Here is a 23414-nt window from a genome sequence, read left to right as displayed (position 1 = left end):
GTTTTTCTTTCTGTTTTCCTCATCTTTTGATCATTCCTTGTTAAATTCGTGATCTTAGTATGTTTATTGTTTATGGCTATTGTTGACTGAAAACTATTTGGATTTGTGATGATTGTATTAACTATTACGAGTGTATGATAGTGGGATTAGTAGGAAAAATTTAATTAGGCATGAAGTGAATATAAGGATTTTCCGATGTGAGATATGTGCTTAGCTTTTGTGGTTTACCTATTCTGCAAGTTCCGATAAAAGAACAGGTTCGGGAATATAGCACTGACTGAAGCGAAATAGAGGCTGGATTGTAGGATGGTGAAAAATCAAGCCTTAAACAAATAGATTAGATAGATTTGTGTAAATTGAAAGGAGAGAGAAATAGCATATCCATGACTTTGCAATGATAAACTATGCCTACTTTGAATTATAATAGTCTTATAATTAGCTTGTTTGGTTTTGTATCTGAATGGACATCAAAATTTGAGAACTATGCCTACTTTGAATTATAATAGTCTTATAATTAGCTTGTTTGGTTTTGTATCTGAATGGACATCAAAATTTGAGATTAAGAGTATGTTGATCATATGTGGAGCACCACTGTTAGATTAGAAGTCCTGTTATCTTAGGTGATCAAGTAATGTAGAATTAGAAAATCAATCCTAGAAGGGAAAACGTGTTACTACGATTTTTATTATTATTAAGTCTTGGATTTAGTGGCATTCAATCCCTTATACTCTTGTATATTCCACTATAGGACCTCATGGGAATTAACAAGTATAACACTTATATCATTTATTAGCGTGTGGCAATGTTTTTGGTAGGAAGATCAATTCATATACAAAATTAGGCCAAATAGCTACCTCGGAAATTATTCTCCATGTCTTTTATCCTTATATTTATTACATGGTAAGTTCATATGATTACAAAGCTTAATGTTATGTCTTGCTTGGGGAACCTTTTGACATTTATAATCATTTAATGATAAAACAATAAAGGGCTATTATTGTTAATTATTATTAAATAATTTTCTGATGTATAAATGATAAATTATTTAATGATGTATAAATATTAGCTATTTAATGATGAGTATTGATGTGTCATTTAACGATGTGTAAATAATAAAATATTTGACATTGTGTAATTGATGAGTTATTTAACGAAGAGTAATTGATGAATTATTTGATTAAGTGTAATTTGTGATTGATTTGATAATGTGAAACTGATGTGTTATTTATGATGTTTATGTTGATGCGATGTTTAAGATGTTGTTGATTATCATTTGATGATGTTGTATTATTGCTGATATGAGATGAATTATTTATATGCTGCATATACTTCTGAGTCTCATTTAAGATGTAAGTGTCGGTCTAAGTCAAGAGTTGTAAGATATTCATGAAGTTTCTAAGACGCAAGATGTTGAGTCCATGCATACTCATTTATAGATGAGGGCTCATGCCCTGGAGCTTTTGCTCAACCACGACGATGGAGCTTTTGCTCAACCAGAGACGAGGGCTCATGCCTTAGGATCTTTTGCTCAATAGCGACGAGGGCTTATGCCCTAGATTGGTACCACATGCATTGCATTTTTATGATGATTCAAGATGGTTTAAGACGTTAAGAGTTGCATAGTCGAGTCTAGATGCATTGTCAAGCCAAGTTGTTAAGTTGTGATGTTTTAACGAATTACTTTGTGACTGCTATATGATGATATATTGCTAAGATGAAATGATGATGTCTATGTATTTGATTGTAATTGTTAAATTATAAGATGTTTATATTGTTAAATGTAATTTATAATTTATGAGCTTAATATTATTGTTTAAGAAATCTCATCCCTTCTGTTTGAATGTTGCCCTTACGTTGGTAACGTGCAGATAACCAGGATTAGCTGTTGTTGTGAGTAATCTCCTCCGTGTCGTCTATGATGCTCTGATATGTAACGGGATGGGGATTTTGATACTATTTTCTGTTCCTTTATGTATTGCTTTTGAAGTTTAAGAATTATTATTGAACTAAGATTTATGAGACTTTTATGATGAGGCCTGCGTGCCAAGACTATTTCTATTGTTAAACTAAATCCGCTGCGAAGTTTTTAAATGTTATGTTGATGAATTTTTGAAGGATAAATTATTATTTATTCATTTATGATTTTTATGAAATGTGACATTCCGTTTTGTGATGAAAAACTCTGATAATTGTTATGAAATTTTTACGTTGGGAAAACGGGGTGTTACAGTGTTGTATTTGAATTAAATGTTTTGTGGTTAGTTATCATTACTCTTTTTATATTTACCAAGTGGTGTAACTTCTAAAAGAACTTGTTAACAATCTTTATATAAAAAGTAAAATCTAAATTTGATTGGGCAGCGAAGCAAAAGAACACTCGAATTTAACGTGGTTCAACGCTCTATGTCTTCTTGGTCAATCTAACAACAAAATTATCAAGTGATAATTTGATGAGAACAATACTCACATCACAAGTCAGTTTTAAGATGACGAGTTAAACCTAAATTTAAACATGTGTCAGAGCATAAGATTTGTGGATCACTTGCCATCAAGTTTCTCTATCGGGTCATCTACTATTGTTTTGAGCCCAAATAAAAAAAATTAGTATTGTTAGAACCGACGAGACTTAAAATTCTAGCTCCAAATTAATTGTGGTGATAGTTCACATATTTACGTGAGAAAATTATCACTTACTATTTGATAAATTTCCTTCTTTGAAAAGAATTTAAGAACTATGACTTCAATATTGACAAATAGTTATATCATTGCCAAGTGAAGGCCATGATATAAGAAAAATAAATATTGTGTGAACAAAAGAGACTTAAAATTCTATCTCCAAATTAATTGTGATGATAGTTCACATATTTATGTGAACAAATTATCACTTGTTATTTGATAAGTTTTCTTCATTGAAAATTATTCAAGAATTTAAGAAGAACGATGACTTCAATATTGACAAAGACAAAAATGAACAATCATTTTGCCATTAGTGATACACATTTTTTTAATCTAAGGAAGATAAGGCTAGCTTACCTCTAGTGCAAAAAACAAAAACTTGTCTCCGGAAGAAAACATGGAGATGAATCTAAATACTTTCTAAGAACTGTCATTTGGTCATTATAATATGATTATCATCTAGTTAGAAGTAAAAAGTGAAGTTTTAAAGAAGCATTTGCTTGCGTAACTAACTCATCATCTACTAAGAACAACCTTCCGATCATCTTATCTTCAAGTTCTATATGAAAATTTCAACACCTCATATTCATCAATATCAGAAATAATTAATAAACATATGATGAATGAGCACAAATTGTATCTTAAATAGACAAATGGATTGAGTGAGGAGAGAGATAAAACCTGCAATTTATACATGGTTGTATCTTGTAGGTTTGATCCCCACAAATTTATTAACATGCACCAAAGTGCTACCCCCATGTGTAACATATGAAGTAAGCATATGGTGGCACATACAGTAACGACTACTAACATATAGTTTAGAAATTAAATGGGTTAGTGATAGCGTGTTTTTTACGCAAAAAAGAGTTAAATGAAATGGGTACATTAAATCTAATACCTATTATTATGCATACAATAAAAACGATAATGTTAAATCATATTTCCATTATAAAAAAACATTATTAATATTTTATTATAAAATACTTTTTTATTATATGTAAATAAATAAATAAATTATAAACACGTGTTATAATTGATATTTACACAATTTACACTCTAACAATAATAATATATAACATTTCCCTAAAAAAAATATTATATCATTGTTTATAACTTCATGAATGTAATATAATCTAGAATGATACCTAAATATATATGACAATAATGTAACTCCAACTTTTACTTTTTATTAAGTTTTATTTAGACGGCTAACTAAATTTTAATAAAAAAAAAAGTGAAAGCCGCCTAAATCTACATAAAAGGTGGGCAACATCCGATAGATTTAGAGTTAAAGCTCAAATTATGGTTATAACATAAGAAACTCTACATTAATATAATTGTATAGTATTATCAAACTGAACAAGTGTGGTCGCCGCTCTCTTTCTTCTTCAACATAACTACTATTTATTTCTACTTCAGATCAGTGCATATTTATCACCAATTTGTTTTTTCCAATGTTTGTTCTTCTCTCGTATCTCTTATATCAGGTGCAAAAACAATATTTTAGACCGATCAAGATGTAGAATATACAGGAAGTATGTGTTATTTTTAAAATTTCAGAGAACGTTGATTCGTCCTTAAGCGTTTCTCCATCCGCGGTTTGGTATGGTAAGATGAACAATTGCTACTTTTTTCAAGTAAAGATAAGTGTTTTTGATAGTTTTTTTTTTAAAACAAAATTAAGTAATTAAAGAAAAGAAGATAGATACGAAGCAATTTTATATGATGTGTGTCAGACACTAATTAAATATGATTATTTTGTCAATCAGAAATCAAATTTTGGTTTGTCACATTGTGATAGTATATCCTTATTCACTATAATCAACTTCGTTAGTTCGTGACATTTGTGTGTTTGTGTGTGTGGGCGCGCGCGTGTGTGCGTGCGTGTTGAAAATAATATTTAATACAAATATTATTTACCAATTGTTAGAAATCTAAAAATAACAAAATAATATTGAAATGAAACAAATATAAATTAGTTTTTTACTTTTACAAACTTTGATTACACACTAATTGTCTTAATATACTTAGAATAACCGACCTCGAATTAGATTGATAGGAATCTGAAGGAAAAAGGAACTTAAGGTTCAAATAACCAATGAAATAGATAGCATTGAAATCGAACTTGCAACATGAATTATGACTCCTCGTTTACATACCAGTTGAACTTTGAAAAAACATGTTTACAAAATTTGACGTACGAAAATATTTTCAAACACAAAATATGAGGCTTAATACAGAGCCTAAAAAACTTGGGGGATTAAAGCCCTTACTTTAATGGAAGTCACCTTCGACCGGCCCTGGACGTCGTTATCTACTTTATTGTCCTCCAGGAACAGAAAAATCTACCATGATATCAACTATTGCTAATTTCATGTACGTTGCTGTTTATGATGAAAAGAATGATCCTATTAAGAAAGCTGGAAAAAAAAAAGATAAAAACGAAAGTAAGGTAACTCTTTCTGGCTTGTTGAATTTTATTGATGAAATTTGGTTAGCATGCGGAGGAGAGAGGATCATAATTTTCACAACTAATTTTGTGGATAAAATTGATCCTGCTCTTATACGGCGCGGAAGAATGGATAAGCATGTACAAATGTCTTATTGTAGTTATCAAACAGGGTCGGCCCAATGTATTTTTAAACATAAAGCGAAACTTAAATAGGGGCGTTTTAAATGCATTTAGAGACAATAAGACAAAATTAAGAATATTTGATCTTCCCCGTATTACATCATTGCAAACCAGTTAAATTAGTTTTTCAAATTTCCCTCTTGTTTTTGATCTTCTTCTTAGAATATTTGTCTTCAATAAAATCCATGATGACATTGGATTAAATTCTTCTTCTATAAATACACTACTAACATGCAATATACAAATATCTATAACTCTATATGAAAAACTTTAACAGAAGAAATTCAATTATGGCAGAAAGTAATGGTCAAATGGTGAAGGAGTTGGAAGCAAAGATTAAAGTTTTAGATGCTAAGAGGACTGAAAAGCAAGGGCTTGTAGATTTATTAGTGCAAGATATTAAACATCCACTAACAAATCATGAAAAAACTAGAAACTTATTACATGATTTCCAGAAAACAAGATAACTTCAAAATATGAAATAATTATAAATAAAATGTAAGTTTAACTATAGTGCGTTACAAAAGTTAATATGTAGAAACAAACTCAAATTTCAATTAAGTAAATTTTGTACACCTAATTTTTTTTTTAAAGTTAAACTAGTTTATCGCAATTGTTTCGGGGATAATCAACATAAACCCTTGAGAGGAGTACACTTCAAGATAACAAATCAACACCACCAAATAAACACAAGTTGGTTCTTAATAATTTTTTCTTAATACATTTTTCTACGTAAATATTAATTGACATATGCTATGTGACAAAATTTTCATGAAATGTTGAAAATATTTATTATTTACGTGAAAATAATAATTATTAAAAAACATTTCATTTATAAGTAAATAATTCCTACATTAAAACTTAGTTGGTTACAATAAATCCTACATTAAATAAATGCATACAATAAAAATTCACAATGTTAAATCATATTTCCATTGTAGAAAAACATTTTTTATATTTTATTACAAAACACTTTTTATTATATGTAAATAAATAAAATATAAACACATGTTATAATCGACATTTACACTCTAACAATAATAATATATAACATTCCCCTAATATATATATAACATTGTTTATAACTTCATGATTGTCATATGATCTAGAATGATATCTAAATATATACGACAACAATGCATTCCAAATTTTCCTTGTTTATAGAGTTTTAGAAGGCTGCTTAAATTTTAAACAAGAAAGAAAAGTGAAAGCCGCTAAAATTATGGTTATAACATAAAAAAAAACCTACAACAATACAATTGTATAGTGTTATGAAACTGAGAATTGCGTACATTGTGTTGTTTATAGCTTGTGCTCTTTGACTTTGATGACAATGATTGCAAGAATTCACCAGCTTAAGTATTTGTATTAGTATAAGCAGAGATTTTGACTTATGTAAAGTTGTATGCTATGTGTTAAAAAGATTTTGAAGCTGAATTTTGCTATATATGTCAAAATAAATGTTTGTGTTTCGATTGATTGTATTTTATTATAAATTTTTCTTGAATGGTTTGTACCACAAATTTCTTTTTCTGAGGGATGTTTAAAACTACCATAATATAATTTTTAGAAAATAATCAACTTTTAACACCTGCTTTTTCTCATTCAAAGTTTATATGTATTAAGGGTGTTCAAAATCAATCCAATTCAATAGAAAAACCGCATTTTGTTAAAGTCAACACTAACTTCGCTAAATAATCTTACGTGCCCAAATAATTAAGATGTTGACCACTCTAAAATTACCAAAATGTCTTTACTCCTCAAATGACCAAAATACCATTGCTCTTTGTTCACACCTTTAATAAAAATTCTACGTCAATTGTCTTTCTCCGTAGTCATTAAAACCAATCATTACAAAATGAAACACCTACTCCAAATTCCCACAAAATTGTCTCAAACCACAAGTAATTGTCTCAAACACACCAATTTAAGATGGAATAGCACACAACAACACCAACTGAAACACCTACTCCAAATTCCCACAAAAACCTTATACCACCAAGTCACTAAGCAAAAAACTTATACCAACTCACTACAAAGGTTTTCTACTCTCTTCTCCTTCTCGCTACAAAAAGTTCCTCAGATTAGTTTTGACCCTTTTTTGTTATCATTATTTTTTTGAACCTACGAACTTATAAATCTTCATTGACATATTTGTAACATCATTTGTCTTCCCAAACCCTTTCAAAATCTTTTATTGGAATGTAGAACTTCAATTGTTTACTAAGTTGAAATCCAAGTTTTTAAGTGACATATAATACATTACACAGTTGCATGACGATTGCAAACAAAAAATTACACACTACTCAACTTGACAGTAGAGTATCTTAAAAAAAACATCTTTAGAATGAAGTTAAGTGGTTATATACACAAAGTTACAACGAGTGACCAACACATAGACTATATTATAGTTTAGATACATTAGTTATTTAATAAATATAAAAAATTAAAGTTCCTTATAAATGTAACTATAGACGGTAACTATTAGTTTGTAAAAGTCTCAACTATCAGGATGTGCTGGGACAAGATAACATTTGAAGTGGGGGCAACATATAAAAATGTTGCTTTATTAGTTGAAAATTAATTGGAGGAGTGGGGTAAACTTTGTTTGACTTTACTGTTGTCAGTCAAAATTATTAAAAAACAATGAATTGTTGAGATTGTCATTGGACCGAGTTAAGTGGAAAAGTCGCGGGACAAAATCCCAAAATGTGTTAGAAAGTGCGAATGTTGCTAACAAGTGTCTCTAGAACACTTTTTATAGTTAAGGATTCAAAATTTAAAATTTGTTTTTTAAAAAGTTAAATATTACAAATTTCAATGCATTAAATATATAGATTTTTTCATAAAAACTTAATATTAAAAGTCATTCAAAATTGTCATAAAAGCACTGGTTAACATTTCCATATTAATACAACTCATTCTTCCTAAGTTAGGGAGAAGCAAAAGTACATATAAATTAGATTTTAATATGTTTGAGTGATGTTGATTGAAGTTGATTTTAATTTGAAGTTTTGATTTGTCTCTAAATTTGTTTAAAAGTTACGTGAATTAAATTTGATTTACTTTTACATGAATATATTCATACATAAAACACTTACATTTAACTCATATTTATTTGAAATCAAATTGTCAAAATTAATTAATTCAAGATCAGTTTTTTATTACTGCATAATCAAACACACACAAACATGAGATTGACACCAGTTTTATAACTGTTATTCAAAAAAAAAAAAAACTCCCTTTACATTATTATGGTTAGAGCAACGTAGAATAATTTTATTTTCTCGAGAGGAAACGTAGAAGAAAATTTGTTTATGATAAATTTGCAAATATTTGGTCTAAGCAATAAGTCAACAATATATAAATAGAGAATAGGGAATTGGTCTAACAATAAGTCACAATATATATAGAGAAAAGGGAATTGTGATTAAGTGAATTGTTGAATGATGCACAACAATAATTTTCTTTTGTTACAGATTCACAACGATCATAACAATAATGATACATAGATTATTCAAAAAAAAAAAAATGATACAGGCATTATAATTTTTTCAACACTCATTTAACACTTTATTTTTTCTCCCTGTCTCCATTATAATTTTTCAACACATTATCACATGAATATCTTTGTTTTCTTACTCTCTCATGATATATAAGGTATTTAGATGTGCACCAAACATTTCAAATTCTATTCCCCTAAAAAAAACATTTCCAATTCTCAATTTGCTGCTTTCTTAGATTCACCAACAATCAAACTCTTTGTTTGTTAATGTTTTCTTTGGAGGTTGGAAAGTTGTGTTTGTTAATGTTTTCTTTGGAGGTTAGAAAAGTAGAGTAGATGAAACAGAGCATCGGTTATCATAAAACTTTGATTATACTCCAAGGTAGTTAACTATTGTTGGAGCTTTTTTTTATTGTTTTTTTTTAAGTTGTGTTGGTGTACATCAGTAGTTAACTATTGCCGGATCAATTCAACGGTAGTTAACTACCACAGGAGATAAAAACGTCATTTTCATGTGTCAATGTGATGTTTTAAATATCATAAAAGCAATTTTCTAATTCTTTATGCTTTGGTCCATTCCATTGTTCACATTCATTGCAATTCCAAATCATCGAAACAATGGCGGGACCTGAACCCTCTCCATCTCCAAAGATCCTTCTAGCAATGCCAGGACTCGTTACCGGAGCTCCTATCTCCGGTAAATTCAACCGCGCCGGCGCCGGCGAAGATGATTCTACTCAGCACCGTTCTCGTCTTCCTTCCGTCGCATCCCTCAACCTTCTCTCCGATTCATGGGATTTCCACTTCGACCGCTTTCTCCCCGTAAGTAATAACAATCCTCGATTATTTTCTTGCTTGAAGTGCTTACAATTTGATGTTTATCACTGTAACTGAGATTTCCAAACTGCGCAGTTTTTGACTGAGAATACTGATTTCACTGTGATTGGAGTTATTGGATCACCTGGAGTTGGCAAATCTACTATCATGAATGAACTTTATGGTTTTGATTCAACTTCTCCTGGTTAGTTTCTATAACAGATAAATTATCTGATTGAATTTGCCGTGTTTTGATAAAATTAATCGTTGAAATGACATGAAAAAATGATAACTATAAATTTTAAGCTACATGCTGCTTAAAGTAGCTTATCAAAAAACACATTAAGCTAGTAAAAAAAAAAACTAAAAGCTCGGGAGAAACGGTTTGAATTGACTTATTTGAGCTTAACTTCTAGCATAAGTTCTGCGAGACTGTTTGGGAGAACTTATGAAAACAGCTTATGGCATTGTGCATAAGTTGTTTTCAGCTTATTTTCATAAGTCCTTCAAGATAGCTTATAAAAACAACTTATAGCTTACACAAAAACGATTTAACTTTATTTTATCCTTTGCTATAGAAATAGATTACACATAAGTGCTTATCTTGATAAGCACTTGTGTTATAAGCTGCAAATAAGCTGTTTATCCAAATGGGGCCAAAATTGTTTCTAAACAGGTCTATTTTGTTTATATGAGCTTATTGGCTATAAGCTATCTGCGATAACAGTTCAACAGTTTGTCTTGCCAAACAAAGCCTTAGTTTCTTTTATTTTTCTCCATAGTATTTAACTTTGAGTTCAATTGATATATGAACCTACAGGGATGCTACCACCTTTTACCATGCAATCTGAAGAGAATAGAGCTATGGCGAGACATTGTTCTATTGGCATTGAACCTAGGATATCGGCTGAACGTATCATACTTCTTGATACACAGGTCTCACTATAATAAATAAACTTCTTTGCTCAAATAAATTTTTATTTTTTCATTATTTGTGTATTTATTTATACATTGTTTTTTTTTTTTTTTTTTTTACTTGTAGCCTGTATTTAGTGCTTCTGTTTTAGCTGAGATGACGAGACCCGATGGCTCTTCAACAATTTCTTTGCTGAATGGAGAATCCTTGTCAGCTGAATTAGCTCATGACCTTATGGGTATTCAGGTAAACAGTGATTCTTTAGCAGAAATGTTTTTTCAATAAAAATATAATTTTCTGGAAAGTTGCACTGACTTTTTTAAAACCATCTAACTATCATTTCTCAAAAATGGCTTCTTTCTCTACCCTTTACATAATTTCCATTCTTTTTCTTCAACTTGTGTTAGCCTTTGGAAACGTTTCTCCAAGTTCAAGACTCTCCACTAATAACAATCCATGGCTCTCAACTTCTGGTGAATTCGCTTTCAGATTTCGTAATACCACAACAAACTTCTTCATGCTTGCAATATGGTACAACAACATACATGATCAAATTCAAACCATTGTTTGGAGCGCCAAAGACATGAACAACAGCAACGATCTCGTACTAGCACCAAGAGGATCACAGGTTCAGCTAACATCAGGTGGACTCACTTTGACAAATCCACAAAATGAATCCATTTGGACAGCACAGCCAAACGATATTGTTTCCTATGGAACCATGCTTGATAATGGAAATTTTGTTCTTGTAAACAACAAATCTGCTATTGTTTGGGAAAGTTTTAAGTTTCCTACTGATACCCTTTTGCCTAATCAATCGCTTGAGTTAGGTGCCACCTTAACTTCAAGATTCTCAGACTAATTTCACAAGTGGAAGGTTCCAACTTTATTTTAATGATGATGATCATAATCTCATGTTAAGTCCACTTGCATGGCCTACTCAATTACGTTACAATTTTTACTATAGAATTGATGTTAATAACTCTGCATCTTTAAGTTTAGTTTTTGATGAATCGGGAGATATTTATGTGGAAACAAATAATAATGGTACTACTAGAATCAAACCTCAGGGTGCAATATGGAAAAATTTAGATCTTGATCCTAAGTTGTATTATTATAGAGCAACCTTTGATTATTATGGAGTTTTGACACAATATTCTCATCCAAGGGACACTAAAGCAAAACAAGGATGGACTATTATTAGGTATGTTCCTGATAACATCTGCACTGCTATATCCAATGAAATGGGAAGTGGAACATGTGGCTATAATAGCTATTGTTCCATGGAAATGTCCTTATGGTTATTCATTGATCGATCCAAGTAATCAATTTGGTGGGTGTCAAGTCAATTTCACACTAGGTTGTGGAGATGATAATGTTGAAGGATTGAATGTGAAGCCAGAAGATTTATTTGAGTTTACTGTTCTTACAAATGTGAATTGGCCATTATCAGATTATGAATGAATGCAGCCTTATTCTCAACAGGACTGTCAACAATCTTGTTTGCATGATTGTATGTGTTCTGTTGTTGTCTTCAGTAACCAAAATTGTTGGAAGAAAAGATCACCTCTAGCTAATTTAGTGCTTATCAAGACAAGAGTTTCTCCTCTTGGTAAAATAGGTACTAGTCCTTCCACTAATTTGAAGAAAGACAACCGAGTTAACCCGATCCTTTGAGGTCTACTAATTGGTTCAGCTGTCTTCAATAGCATACTCTTGGCTGCGGTTGTTTTGGTGACTTTGTTGAAGCCGAAAAGGGTTGTCGTAGGTGCAACTCTCTTGGAAACAAATTTATGTTCATTTAGTTATGACGCGTTAAAAGAAGCTACATGGGGTTTTATTGAAGAACTAGGTAGAGGTTCCTTTGGAATTGTTTTCAAAGTTGAATTGAAAGCAGCAACGTCTTGTAATGTTGTTGCTGTTAAGAGATTGGATCGGTTAGCACAAGATCGCGAGAAGGAATATAAGACTGAGTTGAGAGCCATTGGTAAAACCTGCCACAAAAACTTGGTCAAGTTGATTGGATATTGTGATGAGGGAATGCATAGAATGTTGGTGTACGAGTTCATGAACAATGGCAGGCTTGCAAACATCTTGTTTGGACAAACAAAACCCACTTGGAATCAAAGGGTTGGATTTGCTTTGGGGATTGCAAGAGGGTTGGTGTATTTACATGAAGAGTGTGACACTCCCATCATTCATTGTGATATAAAGCCTCAAAATATACTCATAGATGATTACTTCACGGCGAAGATTTCTGACTTCGGATTGGCTAAGTTGTTGTTGGCCGATCAAAGTAGAACAAAAACCATGATCCGAGGAATGCGAGGATATGTGGCTCCTGAATGGTTCAAGAATGTTCCAGTGATGGCTAAAGTGGATGTTTACAGCTTTGGTGCCATGTTGTTGGAAATTGTTTGCTGCAGAAATGGTGTTGGTGGAGTCAGGGGAGGAAGAGAAGGCAATTTTGACAGATTGGGCTTGTGATTGTTATATGGAAGGGAGAATAGATGCTTTGGTGGAGAATGATCAAGAGGCCAACAATGAGGATGGTCTTGCAAATGCTAGAAGGTGTGGTTCAAGTACCTAACCCACCATCGCCTTTTTCCTTTAGTTTGATTCCTTGACTTCCACGTCTTCCAGCCAAAACTATCGAGAGTGCGCGAGAAGGTCAATCTCATATTTGTTCTAAATACCAAAATCGACACTTTTATGTAATCATACAATGTTTATGATTATTATCTCTTATAATTTATTTCTCATTTGTATATTTTCTGCATAATGAAATACAATATTATATGTTCTTTCTTGATGTCGTTGAGACCATGCAGATTCAACAATCTTGATGGATACTAATCAAAATTGAGTAATTATCAGTAATAAAAACTTATTCTACAAACAACCATACCACAATCCTCTCAACCAAATTGCATGAGAAATACAAGATAATCTGTGTAATTATGCATCTCTAAAGTTTCAGCAATTTTGTATTTCCTATGCTATAGTACTATTACGTTCATGGACAACCAATATGCTATAGCATTTAGGATATGAGCCAAGTTTGTCACTGAGGAGAGATCTTTCCAACCTTATGAACCATCTCTCAAGTCTAAGTTACTTCAAAGCAGGCCCACGGTCAGGTTTACGTTTCTGTGGGCATTGCCATTTCCCTGTAATCTCCGTGACATTTGACTGTTGAAACTTGAAAATTGGTTGCTTCTGTCAATGCCTTTCTCTTTGCAACACCATTCTTTTCACATGCCAATGGAACTGTTCCTATACTTGTTGAACACTACAACAATGTCTTTTCTGGCTTCTTCCAAGAACTTTCTTCTTCGTTGTAACAAAACCATCATTTTCTTTATTTCTTGTACAAGTTGAACTTCTTTCCAAGAAGCTTTTAGCAATATCAGGCTTCTCAGCTTGGATTTCAGCTTTTGATTTTGCTCCTCCGGTATCACGCTATTGTACCAGCTTTGTAGGTCTCATTGCACTTGTATCAGTGTCCAATGATGTTAAGATGCTTCTCCATTACAAACAGGACTTCCATGATTGCAGTTCACTGTCTTCTTATACAATTGGTTGAATCAAGAGTATGATGAAGTGCCTTATCTTGCCTGTATGGCTGCAAAATCTTTTCTGGATTTAAAGTATTGTCAATAGTTAAAATTTTCTTCATTCCAGCACTACCATTGCCCTGCCATTGTCCACCACAGAAAAACAGTGAGCTCAAATTACTTGGGACATTCATGTATTTTGAGTCATATATTAATCAAACTTTCTTCCGTTGAACTTTGGCGAAGAAAACAGTATCCATTCATGTCATCACTTAACTGAATGATCTATTTTTAGGTGCAAATGAGAGCATAAATTTTCACCTTTGAAATAATTGATAATTTCACATTTTGCAAAGAACTGGAGAGAAGCCTTCACGGCAGCCAAATATTAGATATTTTTAGCAAAAAAAACAAATCTAATAGAAGCATGAAAAGTAAAAACCATAGAATTGTGGGCATGAGCTGCAGGAAAAGAATCCAGTTTCTGTAAGGAAAATTCAGATTTGATCATTTCATTTTAAGTTCCTTTGACTCATCTATATCCCTTAAATGTCCACCTTCAAAATTTTAAATACCATGTTTGCATAACATATTACATCATGGTGCAGATTTTTAATTTATATGAAAAAGACAATCGGTAGCAATTCATTGAACATTGACACGACAAGAACTTAAACACAGAACAGAACATCTCAATGGCTAGCAATCCATTGTCTTCAAATGAATAGGATTCAATGCTCTCAAGACACACTAGTGTCAGATTTGACAAGGTAGTAGTATATTGGGCCTGTTTGTTTTGGATTTTTTTTGAAAAAAATCTATTTTTTTTGAGTAAAAAATCACTTTTTTAGTTTTTGTTGTGTTTGTTTGAGATTTAAAAAAAATCCAGTTTTTGTTGTGTTTGTTTGAGATTTAAAAAAAATCCATTTTGCTAAAAAAATCATTTTTAGCCTCAAAATGAAAATCTATTTCAAGTAGCTTTTTCAAAATCTATTTTTTTCTTAATGCAAGGAACTGAAGTGTAAGTGTTTCAAATCTCAAAAAAATGATTTTTATGATAGTAGACAAACAGAAATAGCTTTAGATTTTTTTAAAAATCTCTAAAAAAAAAAATCTCTAGATTCTTTTATCTCAAAATCTATTTTTTTTAAAGCCGAAACAAACGCACCCATTGTCACATAGTTTACTTGTTCCGTTCTTCACACAGAACAAAATGATCAAGCATTCACGCAGCCTAAATAAATAATCAGCACTAATCTGCATAGTTTATGGCATAAAACACAAATAAGTAACACCTAATACACAAAGTAACTGAAAATAACAAACTAAAACTAAGCCTTTATCACATCATATAATAGATTAAAAGTTTATTAGGGAAAAATAGGTGGATTACAAGTTTAATTAATGATATAAAAACTTGAATTACAAGTTAGAACTAGTGGTAGACTGATTGAAAAAAAGTTGCACATGGTTTTATTGAAGAACTAGGTAGAGGTTTATTTGGAATTGTTTACTAAGGTGAATCGAAAGAACTAGGTGAATCGGATATTTTGTCTTATTTTATTCTAAATTATTTTATCTTAATTTGACATTAAAATAGTTTACTTTATGATTTATTGAGTATAATAATATTATTTTCTATTTTCTTTCGAATTAAATAGCCAAAATCCATCATACTAATCATTAATAGTGTACCCTATCATTATGATAAAGAAAAATGACTTGGTCTTCATTCAATTGTTTTGCTTCACGTACTAGTAGTTACCATATATTAAAGCATCACTTCAGTAGGGTTGGCTTTCATTATTATTTTTCAATGTGTGCACGTGTAGCAAGTCCTCTTTATTTTTATCTCATGTCACTAATAAATTAATTAAATTATTATAGGCACGTACGTACACACAATAGATAGCCAGTGTACAAAGCAAGAAAAAACGAAAGAAAAAGAAACGAGTATTTAAAAACAATGGAACCTCTTTGCCTAGCACATGGCTAGTTTCACTTCCCACTTCTTAAGCATAGTGCCACTCTTTTAGGAAGGAAGTTAATGTATGATTACTTCCTATCGGTTAGCATCAGTTCTCTTTCCCTCGTATTATTTTCTTTTTACGGATTTCACCATAAAACAATTAGAGAGAGTCTTGGAGGACTTAGAAATTAAAAGAGGACCAAGGAATCAACCTTAAGTCAGAGTTACTCTTGGTGTAATCAGTGTTTCTAGCAGGTGGTTAAGACAGTGATTAAGTTAGTTGGATACTCATTGTGAGTGATCTACTTTGTGGAGTCAATAATCAGGTGTCGCATGCATACATTCATAGTCGTGTGGTGCCCATAATTGGTTGGGAGCTGAAGTCTTGAGTGCCCATAATTGGTTGGGGCTTGTCGTTTCCTTTTGAGTGTTCATAATTGGTTGTGGCTCACTGTTTTCTTTTGGTGCCCATAATTGGTTGGGACCCGTGGGGTATGTGGTGTCCATAATTGGTTGGAGCCACAATGGAGTGTTCATAATTGGTTGAATCCCACAAATATCTACGAAGAACCTTTTTGTTGCCCTATAAGGGAGGTGATATCCGGATCATTTGTGTCGCATATAGGTCAACCTTTAGGGTGTCGTGCATTTGTCTGGTGTTTTGGGTGTTGATATTTTGTGTACCTTATATTAATATTTGTACTATTTGCATGCCTTGAAATAAATGTTAAATATCTATGTATAACTTGTATGTTTGCTGTTGTTTGGGAGTTGACCCTTTTCCGTATTTGAAAATCAGATAATGATAACGGCTTACACTTGGAGGCTCCAAGATATGTGGACCTTTGGTACGCCACGGTGAGAGTTCTCACATGCGTTCAAAGTTAAGACCAGCTAGGATGTGTCTTTAGGTTGTAAAAGGTCGAGGGCCTTGTTCTTAGGGATTTTGTATTTTGATGTAAAATAACTTTGATTTATTAATTTTAAAAATTTAAAAGAAACTTATTTTTTCGTGTATTTTGAAGCCTATGAGTTTTCAGTTGCTCCTATTATTCATAAGAAAAAAATAATTATTCATCCTTTTCACTAAGAAATGTATAAGTTAATGTCTTAAATTTTTGGGTCGTTACAATCTTGTAATGTCATTGTTGTTAAGAGAATGGATCGGTAAAACCGGCCAAAAAAATTTGGTAAAGTTGATAGGATATTGTGATGAAGGAATGGATAGAATGTTGGTGTATCAGTTAATGAGCAGTGACAATCACTATTAGTATTAGCTAGTTGAAATTGAAATAATTCAATATTTTACATTTTATAAAGAATTGTAGAGAAGTCTTCTTGGCAGCCAAGTTATAGATACTGTCAGCAAAACAAATTATGAAAGAAGCCTGGAAAGTACAAACCAGAGAATTGTGAGCATGAGCTGCAAGAATCCATATTCTGTAAGGAAAATTACAAGCAACAAAAGATCAGAAATAAAAATATAAAATCTCTATTTTTCATGTACCAAAAAAAAAAAATCTCTATTTTTCAGCTATTAATTAATCTCTATTTCCGAACTTTGATGACCCAAAAATACTATGACCAATTAACAACTCATAACCTTCAATTTTATTCTTGTTTCTTTAGCCTAGTTTAGATTAGCTTATATAGTTTATGAAATATTTTTAATCAAAATGAGCTTATGAACCTTATAAAAGCATTGGGTCCTTGAAAGACTACAGATCTACAATGCATGAAGCAATTAAATTTAAAAATTCTTCAACCTATAACCGAAGTAATTATTTAGAAAAACAAATTAAATATAAGAATTCTTCCACTTATAGCTGAAACATTTTTGTGCTTCCCTTAAAATTTACTAGTACAGTTTCATCTCCTACATGTACTGTAATTTGGATATTAAGTTTTTCATTTTTCAATTTCACATTTAAAATCATTTTTGGTTTTGTTATGAACTTACTCGGGTTCAATTCCCCTCAAAATCTTCTTCATGCACCTTGTGTTTCATGAGTTACAACATTTTGATCTATGAAGCACCGACACATACACGAACATCGGACAAGACACTAACAAGTCACACCGATAATAATTTGAAAAAAAATGATATAAATCGATTGTAATCACATGTGTCGGACACCGGACACGCATCAATCAAAAGTGTCGATGCTAACTTGATTAGGATAAGTTAAATACTTCTATTATATACAATCTCAGTAAGTAACAAACAATCTAGTCATATTTAAATTAAAATATTTCATAAAAATTACTATCAGAAATATATTCCCTATATATTTTTACAAAATTTATAAAATATTTAAAGAAAAACCATGAGATTTTCATAGGCAATATCTTACAAGTTTCACATCCACTGCTAAAGTCTCAGAATTTTCAGAACTGAACTATCATATTTGATCCACTTTCCCTTGTGCTAAAGAAAAACCTGAAATATATCATCATCTCTTTCTATTCTACAAAGAATTAATTAATAGATGACATAAAAATGAAGCATGCCATGGTAATCAAATTCCTCATCATCATCAATACTAATAAGTTCCTTCCTGAGAGTAGGCATTCATTCTGTTGATTGCCACTGAGTTTCTGTAGTCTATCATAGTCATACCAAAGATTACAGAGTATGACTACATCTTTGACAGCAGAGAAGCTGCATTGTAGTTTTTCGATTATATGCAATTCTTAGTGTTATATGGTATAATGCTATGGTTAAATACTACAATTCCATTGCAAGATTACCTTCCTGTGCTCGTTGCACTTTTAGCTCTACTCGCTTTGCTATGCTTGATCGACTATCAGTGAATACAAGTCGTACACCGCAGATCACTGCCCAGATGTAATGAAGAAAATAGAATCGTTTGCAAAACAATTTAGGTTTTAGTAGCTGATAGAAGTATTTCCGTCATTTGTCATTAGGTTCTTATCACAATATCACACTACAAGTACTTATATTGCCTTTATAATCTATATCAAGTATTGACTTCAAAAAAAATATTTTCTATTGAGCTTTGCTATTTAATGTGAAAATTTTCTTATGGACTTTTGATGAAGAAGATACTGGCTAACCATACACAAGGGTCCATGTAAACGATTAGTAGTGAGGAGAGAAAAGTAATTGTATAAAAATAACCTCCATTCTTGCATTCTGTGTGGTGTTTGTTTTGTAGCAGTTAACATTTTGCTATACTATTTTTGAGAAGTTATGCAAGGGTGGGATATGTAGAAGAACCTTGACATGATTGGTTTGTGATTCTTTGTTAATTGTTTGCAGGAATCATCTAGTACATACGAGCTTACAGAGGTAAACTTGGAAGGCACAATCTTCATATCAAACTTTGGACTTGTCTGTTGGTAATCAAACATAGGATCTTCACATTAGTCTTGTATTGGATCATCCAAGGGGTCAAATTCATAAGTGCATTGTGGCTCATTTACAGGGACAACAATACAAGAGTGGATTTAGGCCAATTTTGGATTAGTTTCTAACAACTCATAAGAGCTTCTCAATTCAAATAAGTATCTAATATCCATTTATATATGAAGAACTGAACATGTCGTTACAATGTATATATGTTTACAGAGAAATTAACGAAAAGAGTTTATGAAACAATTCATATGCTGAAACTAATTTCAACTGTCTTGCTATGGATTAATATTGTTAGCATTATGCTGGGAGTAGGAATCAGACTCCTAAGTCCTAACCTCAAACATAGACACCAAACAAACAAACCTTTGTACCCTCTTGTTTTTGTAAGTAACTGTGCTTTTATGTGTCAATAATGGAAAACTCAATTGTTAATTCAAATTCAAATTCAAACTCAAACTCAAAACCACGTTAAATATAAAACAGCAAACTCAAACTCAAAGTCAAAGTTCACAAATAAAACCTTCATCCTTAGGGACTTAGATTAATTAGAATCAATATATAAAATAAAACCTACACAAATATAAATTACCATCCATACATCCTGGGTCCAAATATATTAATAATAATAAGGGAGTTCGAACAAGAACAACTGCTAATTTAATTACCATCATGCCACCGGCACCACACAAGGCTTTAATTACCATCATGCCTAAAGGCACACTCAAATGCACATTGCACACACCCACAGATTACATAAGTGTGTACGTATGTATGATATCAATGAGTAAACATATTAACATTGGCAAGATTAAACAGCTTGTAGGATGCGTGATTTTGTTCTGGAATGTCCGTCGAAAGCTACGCGTGTCAAGACGAGTTGAGGAGCTTTACAATAAGGTACAGTGGGACGTGTATTTGTGTGTGTGTGTTTAATTGCACATGGTATATGATATATATAAAACACTTTTCTCCTGCTGTCTTATATTATCGGTCCTATTTTATAGTTGGTTTGTATATCACATTATTTGTCACTTGAAAAGATCTAGATAGCACTAAATACTTTTCTTTATCCATAATATCCGTATTTATTGCTATATATTTTGTGCTACATTACTCCGTCTACAATAACTTTGTTTTTTTGGTCAAACAATAACATTTTATTTTAGTAAAAAAAACATTGGTTCACCCCAGAAAGAAGTATAATTAATGATTTTTTTAAGACGTGTCTATTACCTTAAACGACAAATAAAGCGAGATGGAAGGTATAATAGAGTACACTCATGTTAGTTAGAGTTCACAAAGTAATTTGGTTTCAATCTGTGCATGGTGAGCAGAGGGTTCATATGCCCGACTTTGTTCCATTTGATATGTGTTATTATTACAGTTCTGTTGGTAGAGTTTATATAAACTACGTTTTTGAATAATGCTATGAGCCAATAGCCCAGGTGGGAAAATAAGTCTGACATGTAGTTTTTTTATCAAATACACGGCAAATTTGTGTGGCTTTCATCTCCTGTTAACTACCATTGCAGCTACTGTCCACTGGTTCTTTTGTATGGATGACTATTGCTGCTTTATTCTGATTCAATCCATGTTTAAATTTCTTTGTTGATGATGTTATAGGTCTGTGAAATACTTGAAGAGAATGCATTGACATCAAAAAGTGTAAATGGTGAATGTGAACCCTGGGTTGTTGCTTCTAGATTACGGGATCACCTGCTTTTACCAAGAGAGAGGAAGGACCCTTTATTATGGAAAAAGGTAATTTTGAAGTTATTTTGGAACTTGTGGCTTGATTATCCTTAATTGTTTGCAACAATAATTAATCAAATAGCAAAAGATATCAATCTGATTCAGGTTATCCCATTAGTTAGTTAACTCAGTGCTTCGGTTGCTCTTCTACTGCTAAAGTTGCCTTTGACTGATTTTGGTACTAAGTTTGAGCATAGTATTTCTATCTGTGATTCTGTGCCGAGATCATGCATTCTCTCTCATTACGCTGGTTCACCTTTTGTTTAATCTTCCACTTAAAAATAGTCACTCTTCCATTTTTTAGTGTATCAGTGACAGTGAGGATTAAGTTGTATCTCGTAGTTGCATATCACTGTAAATTAACGAAGTTCAGTATCTTTCTTTCCTCGTTGCACGTGTTAATTGCTGTCGATGAACTCACTATGTGCTGTAACTAAAGTTGAATATTACGATTTTTTTAATAATAAACTAAATAAATGGCTGTGTAACAATAACTTTGATCGGGAATACAGGTAGAAGAATTGGTTCAAGAAGATTCTCGTGTAGATCGCTATCCAAAGTTGGTAAAGGGTGAATCAAAAGTGGTATGGGAATGGCAAGGTACGCGGGTGTAGTAACATGTTTGATTTGTCAATGCAAACAAGTTGTTCGGAATAAAATCACATCGAAATTGGGAAATTGAAATTTGAGCAAAATTGCTTGCATTATTCAATTCCTTCGAATTGAAGGAATTGATTAAATTCTAATGGAATGCATTGCTGCCATGTAATCTTTTGAGCTAATATATTATGATTATTCGTCTTTAAGTATTGCTAATTATTTTTATTTTTCTTGCCCTTTCAGTTGAAGGCTCTCTGAGCGCCACAAAGATGTTGACTAAAAGAGATGCAAGCAAAACGACGGTCAATAGAAACACAGAACTAAAGAGTCAACACCGCCCTACCATGAAAGCAGGTCAGTAATGTTATGTTACTGGCATATGCTATTATGCTGTTTTCTGATGCATTAAAATTGATTTGTTGATGTAATAAAGAAAACAATTTGATTTGTTGTTCTGTCAATTTGTTGCAGAGCCCATGGAGCCACATTTTTGATACTGAAACTTCTTTGAATAGTAACCCGTGTTCCGTGTAAATTATGATGGCTGAAACGTAGTTTATGTTGGTGATTTCCAAAATAATGTAATCACTTTAGATCAAGAGTTGTAAATCTTCATGAGAAGCTTTCATATACATTAGAACCTTTGGCAAAGGGGTGCTTAATGAACCTTAGCATTGGTTCAAGTGTGAATGATCATAACCTTTGGTAAAATGGTGCTTAATGAACCATAGCATTGGTTCAAGTGTGAATGATCATAACCTTTGGCAAAATGGTGCTTAATGAACCATAACATTGATTCAAGTCAAAGGGGTGTTTTCTCTCATGTGAAGGGTCATATAATGCACTATAAATACTTGGCATTTGGGCATTAATTTGACACACAATTTTGGACAGAATTTTGTTGCACTAACAACATAATTCTTCATCATTCTCTTACTCTAAATCATCCATCAATTCTCTAATGCATGAGTGAATTGCTGGAACCATAAATCTGTAAAATACTGTTAGGAGATACGTTTGGTGTGGTTGTGCAATACACGTCAAGGAACTCATAGTATCCTGAAGGGGATTCGCCGGTCATTCCTTATTGCATCCAATTACAGTTATTGGTGGGGGCGAATCGAACCTAAAGGTTGGTGTGGCAACCCCATACGCTTTGAGTTTTACATGCATAATCATTAAACATTTCAAGTTTCAAGTGCAGCAGCCTCTTCCCAACAAACAAGATTTAAAACAATCTTTAGGTTCGATTTCTATGGCTGCTTCATTGAAAGAAATGACTTCTGACTTTGTTAAGTTGGAAAAGTTTGATGGGGGAAATTTCATCCGCTGGCAGAAGAAGATGAAGTTTCTTCTTACAACATTGAAAGTGGCATACGTTCTGAACATGGCAAGGCCTGAAGAGAAGGATGATGAAACCGTTGCTGAGACAAGAGACAGACATAAATGGGACAACGATGATTACATCTGCTTGGGACATATCCTGAATGGTATGTCTGACTCTCTATTCGATATCTACCAGAGCAGCCCTTCTGCAAAAGACTTGTGGGACAAATTGGAAACCAGATACATGCGTGAAGACGCAACAAGTAAGAAATTCCTTGTCTCTCAT

The 23414-nt window shown here is 32.1% G+C and overlaps 2 protein-coding genes and 2 pseudogenes across 2 annotated transcripts; 3 read left to right on the top strand and 1 right to left on the bottom strand.

Annotated features, from left to right (window-relative positions):
* Positions 1-9431: 9431 nt before the first annotated feature.
* LOC146919531 (uncharacterized) lies at positions 9432-10830 on the top strand. The gene is made up of 4 exons (XM_085711047.1): positions 9432-9635; positions 9726-9834; positions 10450-10565; positions 10672-10830. The coding sequence occupies exons 1-4, from the start codon at positions 9432-9434 to the stop codon at positions 10828-10830; spliced, it is 588 nt and encodes a 195-aa protein (XP_085567173.1).
* Positions 10831-10877: 47 nt separating this feature from the next.
* Positions 10878-13313, top strand: LOC146919530 (G-type lectin S-receptor-like serine/threonine-protein kinase LECRK3; annotated as a pseudogene).
* Positions 13314-13511: 198 nt separating this feature from the next.
* On the bottom strand, positions 13512-14296 carry LOC146919529 (uncharacterized; annotated as a pseudogene).
* A 5912-nt stretch (positions 14297-20208) lies between these two features.
* On the top strand, positions 20209-22453 carry LOC146919528 (uncharacterized). The gene is made up of 5 exons (XM_085712959.1): positions 20209-20347; positions 21074-21211; positions 21715-21802; positions 22046-22156; positions 22274-22453. The coding sequence occupies exons 1-5, from the start codon at positions 20222-20224 to the stop codon at positions 22294-22296; spliced, it is 486 nt and encodes a 161-aa protein (XP_085569085.1). The 5' UTR covers positions 20209-20221; the 3' UTR covers positions 22297-22453.
* The last annotated feature ends 961 nt before the right edge of the window (positions 22454-23414 follow it).

Source organism: Medicago sativa, chromosome 5 (assembly GCF_051527215.1).
Source record: "Medicago sativa cultivar Bolivia chromosome 5, Bolivia_mono, whole genome shotgun sequence".
Classification (NCBI taxonomy): Eukaryota; Viridiplantae; Streptophyta; class Magnoliopsida; order Fabales; family Fabaceae; genus Medicago; species Medicago sativa.
The sequence above is the reverse complement of the archived record's forward strand: the minus strand, read 5'-3'. Positions and strand labels throughout refer to the sequence as shown.